Below are 15,969 nucleotides of genomic sequence, written 5' to 3'. Positions count from 1 at the left end.
TATTGTGATTTAAAGCATCGATACCGACAGAACTGTACAGTGAAGTCTAGACTTCAAGCCATGATGTCGCATACTCACTCAGCCAAGCATGTCACACGCAGAGGCTAACACGGGCCAGATAAACGAGGTTTGCGTGGATGTGGCCGCAAAAAAAACCAAAAGCTTCAGTTTTCATAGAAACGTAGGTTTGTTTCGATGGAGACGTGCTGAATACCAAGGGCTGAAATGAGTCATCGTGAGCATAAAATAATAGAACGTTTTAATAAAGATTAATATTTTTTCTTGAACGTTAACTTACTAGACCCTGAGTCACTGCACAAATGAATACGCGTCATGCAAATAAACCTATTTTTCTCGTTCTCGGAAAGCGAGGTATTTCCTGTTGCGCACACCAAGCCGGTCAGTCCGAGACGAAGGACGTGGCCATCGGCTGCTAGAACGTTCGCTGCCGGTGTCAGTGGGAGAGATGGTGCGCCTGCGTGTAAGGCGCGTGAGGGACGTGAATGCAACACGATGATAGTCATCAGTCATTAGCAAATGTTGTAGTTCATTATTAATGACTAGTGGCCCAGTGCACGAAATTTGTGCACATTAAAAGGGAATTAATTAGAGAAAATATTTTAATATTGCTGTTGACCCTTTCTCTATAATAGAAGTGTTAGAGATGAAAGAAAATTAGTGAAATGTATATGAAAACCTTCCTCCTGGGGCATGTTACGGGAACCAGAGTCAAGTCCTCGCCCACCCACATGCGCTTTGAAATAGTGCGAGACCCGGACCCGGCTGGCCCCACCCCCATTGGGCTAGATCCAGACTCAGTCGGCCCCACCCCCATCAAGCCCCGCTGGGTGGGGGGCACAGCCTCAGGTCCCCCAGCCTGGCACCAGGGCGGGGGGCGTGGCCTGAGGTCCCCTGCCCCAGCCCAGTGCCATGCAGCCTTAGGTCCCTGCTGATTGCTCGTTAAGGCTCTTTGGGAACTCGGCCTCTGCTGTGGGCACAGCCATCTTGTGTTATGGCGTGACGGTCAATTTGCATAACCCCTCTTTCTTAGATAGGATTGCCCCTAACCACTATGTCCCTAACAGGATATTGTAAAAGTTAAGTTACGACATTTTTATTAGAACGTTTCTTACATACCGTTGTATTGGCCGGGCCGCAGAAATATTCATTGTGAGCCACATGCAGCCCATCGCCTGTGCGTTTGACATGCTTGAATTAAATCATTTCTGATCACGGAATACATGTCAAGGTTTATAATGAAAATGCTTTATGGGTCTCTCCCTGCAGGAGGCCATCCTGGAAGAACAGGAAAAGAAGAAGAGCAAAAACCTGTAGGTGCCCAGGCCCCACGGGAGAGCGTTGCTAAGCTGGTGTAATCTGGCGCAGAAATCGCCAGGCGGGCTCTGTCTTGTTTCCACACACCGCCAGGCAGCTCATCTTTGTCCTTAAAACCTAGGCTTCTGCACTGTGACATGTGTTTTCCATTGATTTTTAGGGGAGAGTGGAAGGGAGAGGGAGAGACAGAGAGAAACATCGATGAGAGAGAGAGAGACATCGATTGGTTGCCTCCTGCACGAGCCCCGACCAGGGCTCGCAACTGAGGTATGTGCCCTTGACCAGAATCGAACCTGGATTCTTTGGTCCACAGGCCAATCAATGCTCTATCCACTGAACCACATTAGCTAGGGCTCAGATTACTTGTATTTAGCAACAACATTCTTCTAAGTCATAGGACACAAACAGTACTGAATTTTACATATATACACTAGAGACCCAGTGCATGGAATTTGTGCATGGGGGGGCTGTCCCTCAGCCCAGCCTGCACCCTCTCCAATCTGGGACCCCTCAAGGGATGTCCGACTGCCCATTTAGGTCGGATCCCACCATTATCAGGCCTAAACAGGCAGTCGGACATCCCTCTCACAATCCAGGACTGCTGGCTCCCAACTGCTCACCTGCCTGCCTGCCTGCCTGACTGCCTCTAACCGCTTCTGCCTGCCAGCCTGATCACCCTCTAACCACTCCCCTGCCAGCCTGATCGATGCCTAACTGCTCCCCTGCTGGCCCGATTGCCCCTAACTGCCCTCCCAGTTACCCCTAACTGCCCTCCCTTGCCAGCCTTATCGCCCCTAACTGCCCTCCCCTGAAGCCCTGGTCACCTCTAACTTCCCTCCATTGCCAGCCTGGTCCCCCCCAACTGCCCTCCCTTGCAGGCCTGGTCCCTCCCAACTGCCCTCCTCTGCTGGCCTGATCGCCCACAACTGTCCTTCCCTGCCAGCCATCTTGTGTCCACATGGGGGCGGCCATCTTGTGTGTTGGAGTGATCGTCTATTTGCATATCACCTCTTTATTATATAGGATACTAGAGGCCTGGTGCACAAACTTTTTGCACGGGGGGAGGGGTCCATCAGCCGGCCTGCACCTTCTTGCAATCTGGGACTGCTGGCTCCTAACCACTTGCCTGCCTGCCTGATCACCCCTAACTGTTCACCTGCCTGCCTGATTACCGCTAACAGTCTCTGCCCCATCCAGAAGGACATCCAGAAGGTTGTTTGGCTGTCCGGTCTAATTAGTATATTGCACTTTTATTATTACAGGTTTTTATTGAATTCAGAGAGAAGGAATGAGATAGGAATATCCATGATGAGATGGATTGGCTGCCTCCTACATGTCCCCTACTGGGGATTGAGCCCACAACCTGGGCATGTGCCCTGACCAGAAATCGAACCCGGGACCCTTTAGTCCGCAGGCTGATGCTCTGTCCACGAGCCACACCAGCCAGGGCGTTCGGTACCAAATTCTTGTTGGCACGCCTTCCAGGGTGAAGTCTCAGATCTGGGGTTCTTCTCCAGGTTTGGGGGCCATGTTGGGAGGTGGGGGCCATTCAGCTAGAGAACCAATGAGATAGGGTGGTCCCCAGGAGAAGGCACGTCCCCGCGGACAGACGCACCTGCTCGCGGGCACCCCCTCACGCCCGCCTCTGTGCAGGGCGGTGACCATCTGCCTGAGGGTTGTGGCCAACATCCTGGTACTGCTGTCGCTGGCGGGGAGCATCTACCTCATCTACTTCGTGGTGGAGCGGTCGCAGCGGCTGGAGCAGTCCAAGAAGGAGCTGACGCTCTGGGAGAAGAACGAGGTACCGCGGCGTCCCCCCCCCCCCATCCCCCTGTTTCCCGGCGTGCCTTCCATGGGGCATAGAGATGCTGCAGGGGAATCCCAGCCGCTGGTCCCAGAGCAGGAGCTGGGCCGGGCCGTGGGCAGGGCTGAAGTGTCTCGTGGGTCTCAGTCGGGAAGATACTCATTCAAAACAGCCTCACGCCCTGGCCGGTGTGGCTCAGTGGGTAGAGCGTTGGCCTGTGGACCAAAGGGCCCCGGGTTCGATTCCGGCCAAGGGCATGGACCTCGGTGGCAGGCTCCTCCCTGGCCCGGGCCCCGGTCGGGGCGCATGCAGGAGGCAACCCATCGATGTGTCTCTCTCACGTCGATGTTTCTTTCTGTCTCTCCTTCTGGAAAAATATCCTCGGGTGAGGATTAACAACAATAAAACAGCCTCATGGCCCTAACCGGTGTGGCTCAGTGGATAGAGCGTCCACCTGCGGACTGAAGGGTCCCGGGTTCGATTCCGGTCAAGGGCATGGACCTTGGTTGCGGACACATCCCCAGGTGGGGGCGTGCAGGAGGCAGCTGATGGATGTTTCTCTCTCATCGATGTTTCTGACTCTCTCTCCCTTTCCCTTCCTCTCTGTAAAAAGTCAGTAAAATATATTAAAAAAAAAAAACACAAAAAACAAAACAGCTTCATGCATGTGCATGTTCTTTACCTTCGATCTTTTTTTTTTTTTTTTGCCTGTGAACTGCTTCCCACAGATGGTCTTTCCTCACTGACATTTTCCCGACCTGGATCTCGCTACAGCCTGCGTTATGGCTGCGTGGTCGGCCAGGATGTGTGTCAGCCCTGAGGCAAACCTGGAGCACTCGTGTGGCTTCTGTCTTTCTTTTTTCGTTAGTCCTCACCTGGGAATAGTTTTCCGTTGATTTTCAGGGAGAGTGGAAGAGAGAGAGAGAGAGACAGAGAGAGAAATATCGATGGGAGAGAAACACGTCGATGGGTTGCCTCCTGCACCCGCCCCAACCAGGGCCTAGGCCAGGAAGGAGCCCACAACCGAGGTGCGTGCCCTTGACCAGGAATAGAACCCGGGATCCTTCAGTCCGCAGGCTGATGCTCTATCCACTGAGCAACACTGGCCAGGGCCTGGCTTCCACATTTCTGAACAGAAGTCGTGCCTCCTGAACCAACTCCATGCCCCTGCCTTTAAGAAAACCCCACCATATTTTCCTCTCCATTTATGTGAAGACGAGAGGCTCGGTGCATGAATTCGTGCACGGGTGGGGTCCCTTGGCCTGGCCAGTGATCGGGGCTGATTGGGGCCCATCTCTCCCAGCCCCAATTAGGGCCCATTGGGCCGGCCGGAGGGATGGGGGGAGGTTGGCTGTGGGGACACACTGACCACCAGGGAGCAGCTCCTGCATGGAGCATCTGCCCCCTGGTGGTCAATGTGTATCATAGCAACCGGTCGACCGGTCGTTTGGTTGCCCTGTATTAACGGTCGCTTAGGCTTTTATATATATATATATAGACTAGAGGCCAGGAGCATGAAATTAATGCACTGGGGGGGCAGGGTGTCCCCTCAGCCCAGCCTGCACCCTCTCCAATCCGGGACCCCCTCGGGGGATGTCTGACTGCCTGTCTAGACCGGCAGTCGGACATCTTCTCACAATCCTGGACTGCTGGCTCCTAATCGCTCACCTGTCTGCCTGCCTGGTTGCCCCTTACTGCCCCCCCTGCCGGCCTGATCACCCCTCACTGCCTCTGTGTGCCAGCCTGATTGCCCCTAACTGCCCCCCCACCAGCCTGGTCTTCCCAAACTGCCCCCCCACTGCTGGCCAGGTGCCCCCAACTGCCCCCTCCCTGCTGGCCTGCTCGCTTCCAACTGCTCCCCCCTCGCCGGCCTGGTCGCCCCTAACTGCCCCCCCACCAGCCTGGTTGCCCCCAACTACCCCCCTCTGCCAGCCTGGTCGCCCCAGGCAGCCTGCTTGATCAGTTGTTTGATCGTCCCTCGGGCTGGCCCTGGGCGGCTGGGGGGCTGAGGGGACTGGGGACTCCGGAGGCAGGCATGCAGAGCAGCTGGACACGCCTGGGGGCATGCTTGCCATGCTGCGTGCCTGCTGCCCGGGCGGGGGCGCGGCTGAGGGGACTGGGCATCTTGTGGCTGTGGGCGCTGCCATCTTTGAGGGTGTGGCAGTCAATTAGCATATTTCCTCTTTATTAGATAGGATTCCCATGACTAGAAAATCATTGAGGAAGGTTACAATTTCCTAATATTTTCCCCAGTAGGGGGCGTCCAGGAGGCAGCCGATCCGCGATTCTCTCTCCTCATTGATGTTTCTCTCTCTCTCTTCTTCTCTGAAATCAGTAAAAATGTATTAAAAATAAAAGGAGAAGGAACATCAGTTCGCTCTCTGCTGTCCCTTTTCTGTTGTTCATAGACGCTGGGATGTCTCACTGACTCCCTCCCCAGGTCAGGGCAGCAGGAACAGGAAGACGTGGCCAGTGGAAACGGGGCGGAAATGCTGGGGAAGGGCCGTGTGGGGGGTCAGTGTAGGCACAGTCCCCGGGCGGGACGAAGCCGTGGCACCGTGGCCTTTTGCAAAAAGCTAGGTAGCAGCCCTGGCCGGTGTGGCTCAGTGGATAGAGCACCGGCCTGCAGACTAAAGGGTCTCAGGTTCGATTCCCGGTCAGGGCACATGCCTGGGTTGCAGGCTCGGTCCGTGATTCTCTCTCATCATTGATGTTTCTCTCTCCCTCTCCCTTCCTTTCTGATATCAATAAAAATATATTTTAAAAGAAAAGAAAAGAAAAGCTAACCAGCAGAGCTTAGGGGGAGCCCACTCCCCTGTATAAGAGCCGCTTGGCTGCCCTAATCTCTGTGGCTCAGTGGGTAGAGCATTGGCCTGTGGACTGATTCCAGTCAAGGGCATGGACCTTGGTTGCGGGCACATCCCCAGTAGGGGGTGTGCAGGAGGCAGCCGATCGATGTTTCTCTCTCATCGATGTTTCTAACTCTCTATCCCTCTCCCTTCCTCTCTGTAAAAAAATCAATAAAATATATTAAAAAAAAAAAAAAAAAAAGAGACGCTTGGCCCCAGGCTGGGCTGAGGGCAGATGATGGCGGCGGGTGGGGTGGGGGGAGGCTGGGGTGTGGCGCCCGCCCGGGCCCTCGCGCACACGCAGCTCTGTCTCCGCAGGTGAGCGTGGTGGTCTCCCTGGTGACCATGATCGCGCCCTCGGCCTTTGACCTCATCTCCGCCTTGGAGATGTACCACCCGCGGACCACGCTGCGCTTCCAGCTGGCCAGGTGCGGTGCCTGTGGGAGGCGCTGGGGGTGGGTCCCCCCTGTGTCCCACGGCGGGAACCCCAGTCCATCGAGAGCCAAGGCTGCTTCACTGTCCCCCAAACTTAGCACAGCCCAGCCGGCGTGGCTCAGCGGTTGAGCGTCGACCTAGGAACCAGGAGGTCAGGGTTCGATTCCCGGTCAGGGCACTTGCCCGGGTTGTGGGCTCGATCCCCAGTGTGGGGCGTGCAGGAGGCAGCCGATCCATGATTCTCTCTCATCACAGATGTTTCTCGCTCTCTCCCTCTCCCTTCCTCTCTGATGTCAATAAAAATATATTAAAAATAAAAGAACTTAGCAGAGCTTCCCTGTGATGCATCCAAGATGAGCAGGATGTAAAGGAGAGAAGGGGGAAGGAGGAGGAGGAAGAAGTGGGGAGGAGAGAAGGGGGAGAAGAAAGAGGGAGAGAGAGAGAGAAGGAGGGGGGAGGAGAGAAGAGGGAGGGGAAAGAGAGAGAGAGAGAGAGGACCCAGGTGTGTTGGTCCTGCCCTGTGGGTCCTCAGTGGCCTGATGGGAGGTGAAGGAGACCCACGTGCATTTTAAGACACGAGCAGAACATGAAGCTTTGCTTACAGCTGTGGGGTTCCTATGGCTAAGCCCAGGGGACCGGGTGGGGTTGGGGGGCCGCAGGCTGAGCAACAGCAGGCCGGGAGCCCGAGGGGGCGTCCTGGGCTCCCCCGTGGGGTCAGAGCAGCCAGCACAAGTCCACCTGCGAAGCCACTTCTATGGGCCAGGCCGGCCTCACCATAAATGAAAGCAGAGGTTTCGGGGAGGGCTCGGGGTCAGGGCCTGCCCCCACTCCGGCCCCGGCCCACTGGCCAGGGACGCTCCCTCTGTGACACTGAGCTGCCCCACAGGCGGACCTCCCATCACCACCTCGGGGGGCCAGCCTGTCCCTCTTCAAGGTCGGCAAGTCTTTCAAAAAATACTTGTATTGATCTCAGAGAGGAAGGGAGAGGGAGAGAGAGAGAAACATCCATGATGAGAGAGAATCACTGATCGGCTGCCTTCTGCACGCCCCCTACTGGGGATCGAGCCCACAACCCGGGCATGTGCCCTGACCGGGAATCGAACCCGGGACCCTTCAGTCCAAAGGCCAATACTCTATCCACTGAGCCACACCAGCTGGGGCCAAAAAAGCCGTTTTAAACCAGGCGCACGGAGGGTCTGCACTCGCCTCGGAGCAGCGCCGGCCCCGACCTCGGCTCCCCTGTGTGTGATGCTCAGTGAGGACGCGGCGCCCCAGGGGAGGGCGCCCAGAGGCCCCGGACCCCCGATGGCTGAGGGGGGCACTGGCACTCTGTGTTTTATCCCCCCTGTAAGGCTCTGAGGGACCCAGCAAGGCAGCCACTGCCCCAGCTGCCCGGCATGGCCCCCACGGGGCAGGTCTGGGACCCGGTGTCGGGGTCGCGTCTCACGGGCCTCGCCTCTCAGGGTGCTGGTGCTGTACCTGGGGAACCTCTACAGCCTCATCATCGCCCTCCTGGACAAGGTCAACAGCATGAGCACCGAGGTGAGTGCCCGCAGCCCCCGCCGCGCCACACATGGACAGACGGACGGACACACAGACATACACATAGATATACAGACACACAGACAGATATACAGATAGATAATACATACACACACACACAGAGACAGACACACAGACACACAGACAGACACATAGATATACAGACAGACATACACACAGATATACAGACACACAGACAGACACATAGCTATGCATACACACAGACACATATATAAAGATACACACACAGACACAGACACATATATATATAGACACACAGATACACAGATACAGACAGACATACAGATAGATAATACATACACACACACACAGAGACAGACACACAGACACACAGACATACACATAGATATACAGACACACAGACAGACACATAGCTATGCATACACACAGACACATATATACAGATACACACACAGACACAGACACATATATACAGACACACATAGACACACACAGATACACAGATACACAGATACAGACAGACACACAGACAGATATATAGATAGATAATACATACACACACACACAGAGACAGACACACACACAGACATACACATAGATATACAGACACACAGACAGACACATAGCTATGCATACACACAGACACATATATACAGATACACACATAGACACAGACACATATATACAGACACAGATACACAGATACAGACACACAGACAGATATATAGATAGATAATACATACACACACACACAGAGACAGACACACAGACACGCAGACATACACATAGATATACAGACACACAGACAGACACATAGCTATGCATACACACAGACACATATATACAGATACACACATAGACACAGACACATATATACAGACACAGATACACAGATACAGACACACAGACAGATATATAGATAGATAATACATACACACACACACAGACAGACACACAGACACGCAGACATACACATAGATATACAGACACACAGACAGACACATAGCTATGCATACACACAGACACATATATACAGATACACACACAGACACAGATACACATATACACACACACACACAAACAGATATACAGATAGATAATACATACACACACACACAGAGACAGAACACAGAGACATACACAGACACATACATACACATACATACACAAAGACAGACACACAAAAAGACAGACAGACACAAAGACACACAAACATAAAGACACAGACACGCAGCCCTAACCAGTGTGGCTCAGTGGATAGAGCGTCGGCCTGCGGACTGAAGTGTCCCGGGTTTGAGTCCGGTCAAGGGCATGGACCATGGTTGCGGGCACATCCCCAGTGGGGGGCGTGCAGGAGGCAGCTGATGGATGTTTCTCTCTCATCGATGTTTCTAACTCACTCTCCCTCTCCCTTCCTCTCTGTAAAAAAATCAATAAAATATATATTTTTAAAAAGACACAGACACACAGATCGACACAGGCACACAGACATACAGACAGATCTGCAGGGACAGACAGACACACAGACTGATACATAAACAGACACAGGCCCCCCCCCCCCCCCCCCGCCCCAGGGCCTTCAGGGCCAGCACCACTGCCATGTTCACACTCCCTGCGTCACATCAACCCTCAGCCACTGTGGGCTCAGGTCAGCGGGAAAATTAGCCCCCCTTTATGGGAAAGACACTGAGGCCCGCGGTGTGGCTGCAGGACAGCCTGGGCCAGAGCTCACTGGGGGATGGGCAGTGGGGGATGGGCAGTGGGGGATGAACGGCGGGGGATGGGCAGTGGGGGATGAGCGGCGGGGGGTGGGCAGCCGGGAGAGCCTTAGGGAGCTGGGAGGAAAGAAACATTCCAGTGGGAACAGGCCACCGGAGCCGCTGTCACCCAGCCTCCCGTGAGGATGCCCACATGGTGGGGAGGGCAGGGCCGGAGGGTCCTCAGGACGCCTGTCCGGCTGCACTGGCGTCGAATCCGAGGCTTCCGGCAGGAGAGGCGCCAGGACAGCGGCTCTGTGTCCCGGCCGTGGGGTGCACAGAGGGGTGCACAGACCGTCCCGGCCTGAGCACGGGGACTCGGACCTGGGGCCTCAGCGGGCGGAGCTCAGCCCGTCTGTGACGGGCGGCCGTGAGGACGAGGGGACCCCCCGCGTGTTAGCCCAGCGCAGCCTGGGCAGCTGCTGGGAACCTCAGTACACCCTCCACAGCTCTGTTCCCTGATGGGGCCACTCCAGGCAGGTGGCTTTCTCCCAGGCTAGAGCGAGACAGAGGGACGGGGACAGAGGGATGGGGGGACAGAGAGACCGGGGGACAGAGAGACAGAGGGACAGGGGGACAGAGGGACGGGACAGAGAGAGAGGGACAGAGATGGGGACAGAGAGATAGGAGGACAGAGGGACAGGGGACAGGCACAAAGGGACAGAGAGAGAGGGACAGAAGGACAGAGGGACAGAAGAGCTGATCCCTGAGCCGTGCAGTGACGAGGGGTTCTTACAGACAGACACATGGACAACCCCTTTCCTTCCCTACCCGCCCGGTCCCCGTCTCCGCAGGAAGCTGCCACCGGTGGTAACAGGAGTCACTGGCTGGGGGCCCCGGTGCCCCCCACCCCCAGGACGGCCCCCGAGGGGGAGAAGTGGCCCGCGCTGGGGCCGGGGCTCGGGAGGAACGGCTCGTGGGCCCCCGCGTACGCCTCTGCGCTCTCAGCGGCCAACCGGACGGCCAGCACCCCGAGCCTGCAGGACCAGTGCTGGGAGACCTACGTGGGGCAGGTGCGACCATCCGAGGCCCCAGGCCCTTCCGCACTCGCCAGCAGCTCTGGTGTCATCACCCCCATTTTACAGGAAAGAAAAGTGAGGCTCGGTGACGGCTTAGGGCTTTCCTGTCTCACAGTCCATCAGGGAGCCCTGGCCGGGGTGGCTCAGTGGATAGAGCTCGGCCTGTGGACTGGAGGGTCCCGGGTTTGACTCCCAGTCAGGGCACATGCCCGGGTTGCGGGCTCCATCCTTCGAGTGGGGGATGTGCAGGAGGCAGCCAGTCGATCCATGATTCTCTCTCATCATGGATGTGTCTCTCCCCCTCTCCCTCTCCCTTCCTCTCTGAAATCAATCAAAAAATATTTATAAGAAAATCAGACCCGTGCAGGGTGGCCTGTGTGCTGGGCCCTGTTCCAAGGGCTTGTCCTCGTCAGATCCTATTGTTACCCTCCTGTAGGTGCAGATGAGGAAACTGAGGCATGGAGTGTGCTGGCCCCGCCAGGCACCTGGTCCGCCTCGGTGCCCCGCCCACTCCTGTGCCCCGCCCCTGTGCCCCGCCCCCTGTGCCCTACCTCCTGGGCCCCGCCCACCCCTGTGCCCCGCCCACCCCTGTGCCCTGCCTCCTGTGCCCCGCCCACCCCTGTGCCCCGCCCCCTGTGCCCTGCCTTCTGTGCCCCGCCCACCCCTGTGCCCCGCCTTCTGTGCCCTGCCTTCTGTGCCCCGCCCACCCCTGTGCCCCACCCCCTGTGCCCTGCCTTCTGTGCCCCGCCCATCCCTGTGCCCCGCCCCCTGTGCCCTGCCTTCTGTGCCCCGCCCACCCCTGTGCCCCGCCCCCTGTGCCCTGCCTTCTGTGCCCCGCCCACCCCTGTGCCCCGCCCCCTGTGCCCTGCCCCCTGTGCCCTGCCCACCCCTGTGCCCCGCCCCCTGTGCCCTGCCTTCTGTGCCCCGCCCACCCCTGTGCCCCACCCACCCCTGTGCCCTGCCTTCTGTGCCCCACCCACCCCTGTGCCCCGCCTTCTGTGCCCCGCCCCCTGTGCCCTGCCCCGCCCACCCCTGTGTCCCGCCCATACCTGTGCCCCGCCCACCCCTGTGCCCTGCCTTCTGTGCCCCGCCCACCCCTGTGCCCCACCCACCCCTGTGCCCTGCTTCCTGTGCCCCACCCACCCCTGGGCCCTGCTTCCTGTGTCCCGCCCACCCCTGTGCCCTGCCTTCTGTGCCCCGCCCACCCTTGTGTCCCACCTCCTGTGCCCCGCCTCTGTGCCCCGCCCCCTGTGCTCCGTTCCCCGTGCCCCGCCCCATCCCCCACACTAACTGCCTGCAGAGAGTCTCAGCCCCTGAGAGCGAGTCAGAGCCCCGAGCGGTGGGTCTCCTGCGGCTCAGACCGCTGCGTGTCCCTGTCCCGCTGGCCTTGGAAGTCCAAGTCCACATGAACATACTGAGCCCCACGTGAGCCGGCGTGAATCAGAGGGGCCCGGTCTCAGCCACGGGAAGGGAGGGGTGGGGCGGGCAGGGCCGCGTGGTGGCCCCGGGACACTGTGCTCACCGAGCCCCCCCCCCACTTTTCCAGGAGATGCTCAAGCTGTCCATCATCGACATGCTCTTCACCGTGGCCAGCGTCCTGCTCATCGACTTCTTCCGTGGCCTCTTCGTCCGGTACCTGAGCGACTACTGGTGCTGGGACCTGGAGCGCAAGTTTGTGAGGAGACACCGCCTCCCCGGGGATGTGGGGTGGCTGGACCGGTCCTCCCTGGCATGGGCCTGGAGCCGGTGTGGCCCAGAGGGAAGGCCTGAGGCAGGGGAGGGGGAGGGGGAGCAGGGCCGAGCCTCCCTGAGAGCAGAGTCCTCTCTCTGTGGGAGCCGCTTCCTGCCGGTGGGGGGCGTAGGTCACAGAAGCCCATTTTCTCTGCAGCCTGAATACGGGGAGTTCAAAATCGCGGAGAACGTGTTGCATTTGATCTACAACCAAGGGATGATCTGGTGGGTGCGGCTCTCAGCTGCTGCTTTTTAAGATATATGTACTAGAGGCCTGGTGCACGGATTCGTGCACTGGTGGGGGGCGTGGCCTGCGGGGATCGGCCTGCTGTGGGAGTGCCACTCATCCCAGTCAGCGGAATGGCTGCAGACCCGCCCTAATTGGCTGCTCCCGCTGCACTGACCGCCGCTGGGGGGGCGGGGCAGCTCCTACATTGAGCGTCTGCCCCCTGGTGGTCAATGCAAGTCATAACATTGGTTGACCGGTCATTCTGGTCGTTCCGCCATTTGGTTGCTAGGCTTTTATATATATATATATATATATATGCACATTAGAGGCCCGATGCACGAAATTCATGCAGGGTAGGGTTCCTAGGCCTGGCTGGCGATCAGGGCCAATCTGTGGGGTGACCAGTGGGGCGATGCAGGGGGCCCCCCGCTGGCACCCTCCTTGGCTGGCCTGGGGCCTGCGGGCTGGGGGCAGCTCCTGCATTGAGCGTCATAGCAACCCATCATTCCACTGGTAGTTCCTCCATTTTGTCGATTTGCACATTAGGCTTTTATTATATAGGATTTTTTTTATTGATTTCAGAGAGGGAGAGAGAGAGAGAAACATCCATGATGAGAGAGAATCATGGATCGTTTGCCTCCTGCATGCCCCCCACTGGGGATCGAGACCACAATCCCCAGTTTGTGCTCTTGACCGGGAATCAAACCGTGACCTCCTGGTTCATAGGTTGACGCTCAGCGACTGAGCCACGCCGGCCGGGCTCAGCTGCTTCCGGCCTTTGCTCACATCTCTCTCGTCTGGGCAGAGGGTCATGTACTTCGTCTGGCTGGGCCGTGACCATGATAGGTCCCTGGGGTGGCCCAGTTCTTGCCGACGAACCCAGACCCTGTCCCTTTCAAAAGCGTCTCCCTCTGGGGATTCAGGGTCGCCCCTCCTTCATCGGCCGCATGTGTGGGTGAATCCCTCAACCTCCCCAGACCCCCCCTCCCCCCCCGTGGCTAGAACCAGCATGGCTACCCCTTCTCCCACGACTGCGGAGATTAAATGAGCGGAACTGTGCGAGGTCCGGCAACAGCGGCCGCGCCACGTGCCGATGAAACCTGAACATGGAAGTCCACTCATCAGCTGCCCACAGCCCAGCACTCTCCACCTTCCCCATCCCACGGACATAGCTAAGGCCTGCGTTCCGCGGCACCAGAGAGGTTTTTGCTGACCTGACCAAAACATAGGTCTAGTTAGTATTCCGTCACACCCTCCTTCCCTCCCTCTCTCCTTCCTTCCTTCCTTCCTTCCTTCCTTCCTTCCTTCCTTCCTTCCTTCCTTCCTTCCTTCCTTCTTTCTTTCGATACACCTTTATTGATATCAGAGAGGAAGGGAGAGGGAGAGAGAGAAACATCAGTGATGAGAGAGAATCATTGATCGGCTGCCTCCTGCACGCCCCACACTTAGGATTGAGCCCGCAACCTGGGCATGGGCCCTGACGGGGAATCGAACCTGTGACCTCCTGGTTCATAGATCAATGCTCAACCATGGAGCCACGCCGCCCGGCCGGGCCATCTTTTTTCTTTTGAGACGCTAAGGCAAGCATGTCGGACCCGCGGCATTTATTTCAACGAGGCACGCGGCCCGCCGGTCCGAGTTTGACATGCTTGCGGGAACGGGGGTCAGAGCCCTGACTAAGCAGCCAGGTGTGGCATCTGTGAAATTCTCGGTTGAAAACCACTGCTGTCGCCCTAGCTGGTGTGGCTCAGTGAATAGAGCGTCGACCTGTGGACTGAAAGATCCTGGGTTCGATTCCAGTCAAGGGCACATGCCCGGGTTGTGGACTCCAACCCCAGTGTGGGGCATGCAGGAGGCAGCCGATCCATGATTCTCCTTCATCATGGATGTTTCTCTCTCTCTCCCTCTCCCATCCCCCCTAAAATCAATAAAAAAGGTTAAAAAAGAAAGAAAGAAAGAAAACCACTGCCCTGGACAGACGTGGAGAGCTGGCCCCCCAAACTGCACTTGCCCGTTATGTTCCCCGGGTCTGGGTGAGGGCCGCCCCCTGGCCACGTGTGAGGAGAGGGGCTCAGAGGGCCTGGGACACAGGGTCACTGCTCACCTCCAGGAGGTGGGGGTGGGGCCTGGGGTCTCAGATCTCAGGGGTTCCCCCAGTTCCTCGAGCGCGGCGTTGCCCCCCCACCAGGGGCTCGGGACCACGGCAGACGAGGCCACGTGCTCACGGCCCCTCCCCGCTTCCAGGATGGGCTCCTTCTTCTCGCCGTGTCTCCCCGCCTTCAACGTCCTCAAGCTGATCGGGCTCATGTACCTGCGGAGCTGGGCTGTGCTCACCTGCAACGTGCCCCACCAGCAGGTCTTCCGGGCGTCCAGGTGGGTGGGACCCGGCCTGTGGGGCAGAGAGCCCGTCTCCGACCGTCGCTTGCCCCATCCGGGTCCCCTGCAGCCAGGGCACACCCCCCTGACCCCCACCACCAGCCTGTCCTGGTTAATTCCCTCCCCAAGCCTTCCAGGACCCAGCCTGGAATTAACCATCGCTCCCCGAGAGCTCCCGACACATTTTTATAAACTTTTTTTTTAAATCCTCCCCCGAGGATATTTTCCCATTGATTTTTAGAGAGAGATGGAAGAGAGAGGGGGAGACAGAGAGAAACATCGATGTGAGAGAGACACATCGATGGGCTGCCTCCTGCACGTGCCCCAACCAGGGCCCGGGCTGGGAGGAGCCTGCCACCGAGGTACGTGCCCTTGACCGGAATCGAACCCGGGACCCTGTGGTCCGAAGGCCGGCGCTCTATCCACTGAGCCACACCAGCCAGGGCTGAAGAACTTCTACTGGAGTTTAATCACCAGTGGGGAGTGGCTTTCATAAATACACTGTTTGGATAATGTTCACACACTGAACGCCTGGATGTCACAGCACCGAGGGTGGGACGGGGTCTGACACGGTCCCTGGATTATGCTCAGTAGCTGAGGGCCGTGGGCTGGCCTGTCTCGGTTTGGGGGCGCAGGCTGGGCCGGGTGACCCAGGAAGTAAGTCCCTAGTTTGCTAAGCTACTGTGACCCCTGATACCCCTCCCTGGGCAGTGGGGGGCAGATGGGGTTTTGTTGGCAGAGTCAGATTGTGTCCATACCTGGGCGTGTGTCCATATCTGGGCGTGTGGTCCCTGGGCGTGTGGCTGTGGATCTGTGTCCGTCCCGGGGCATGTGGCTGTGGTTCCGTGTCCATCCCGGGGCGTGTGGCTGTGGTTCTGTGTCCATCCCGGGGCGTGTGGCTGTGGTTCCG

The 15,969-nt window shown here is 57.7% G+C and overlaps 1 protein-coding gene across 1 annotated transcript in view; it reads left to right on the top strand.

The window, feature by feature from the left end:
* The window catches only part of TMC3 (transmembrane channel like 3), a 40,431-nt gene that overhangs the window by 13,451 nt on the left and 11,011 nt on the right, over nucleotides 1-15,969 (top strand). The window contains exons 9-16 of the mRNA XM_054713174.1: nucleotides 1,288-1,331; nucleotides 2,989-3,136; nucleotides 6,307-6,416; nucleotides 7,887-7,965; nucleotides 10,499-10,717; nucleotides 12,270-12,398; nucleotides 12,612-12,679; nucleotides 14,928-15,056. Of these exons, the coding sequence (XP_054569149.1) occupies nucleotides 1,288-1,331; nucleotides 2,989-3,136; nucleotides 6,307-6,416; nucleotides 7,887-7,965; nucleotides 10,499-10,717; nucleotides 12,270-12,398; nucleotides 12,612-12,679; nucleotides 14,928-15,056 (926 nt within the window). The remainder of the gene's footprint in view (nucleotides 1-1,287; nucleotides 1,332-2,988; nucleotides 3,137-6,306; nucleotides 6,417-7,886; nucleotides 7,966-10,498; nucleotides 10,718-12,269; nucleotides 12,399-12,611; nucleotides 12,680-14,927; nucleotides 15,057-15,969) is intronic.

This window comes from Eptesicus fuscus, chromosome 25, assembly GCF_027574615.1.
Source record: "Eptesicus fuscus isolate TK198812 chromosome 25, DD_ASM_mEF_20220401, whole genome shotgun sequence".
Lineage (NCBI taxonomy): Eukaryota > Metazoa > Chordata > Mammalia > Chiroptera > Vespertilionidae > Eptesicus > Eptesicus fuscus.
This window is presented reverse-complemented; position numbering and strand designations above follow the sequence as displayed.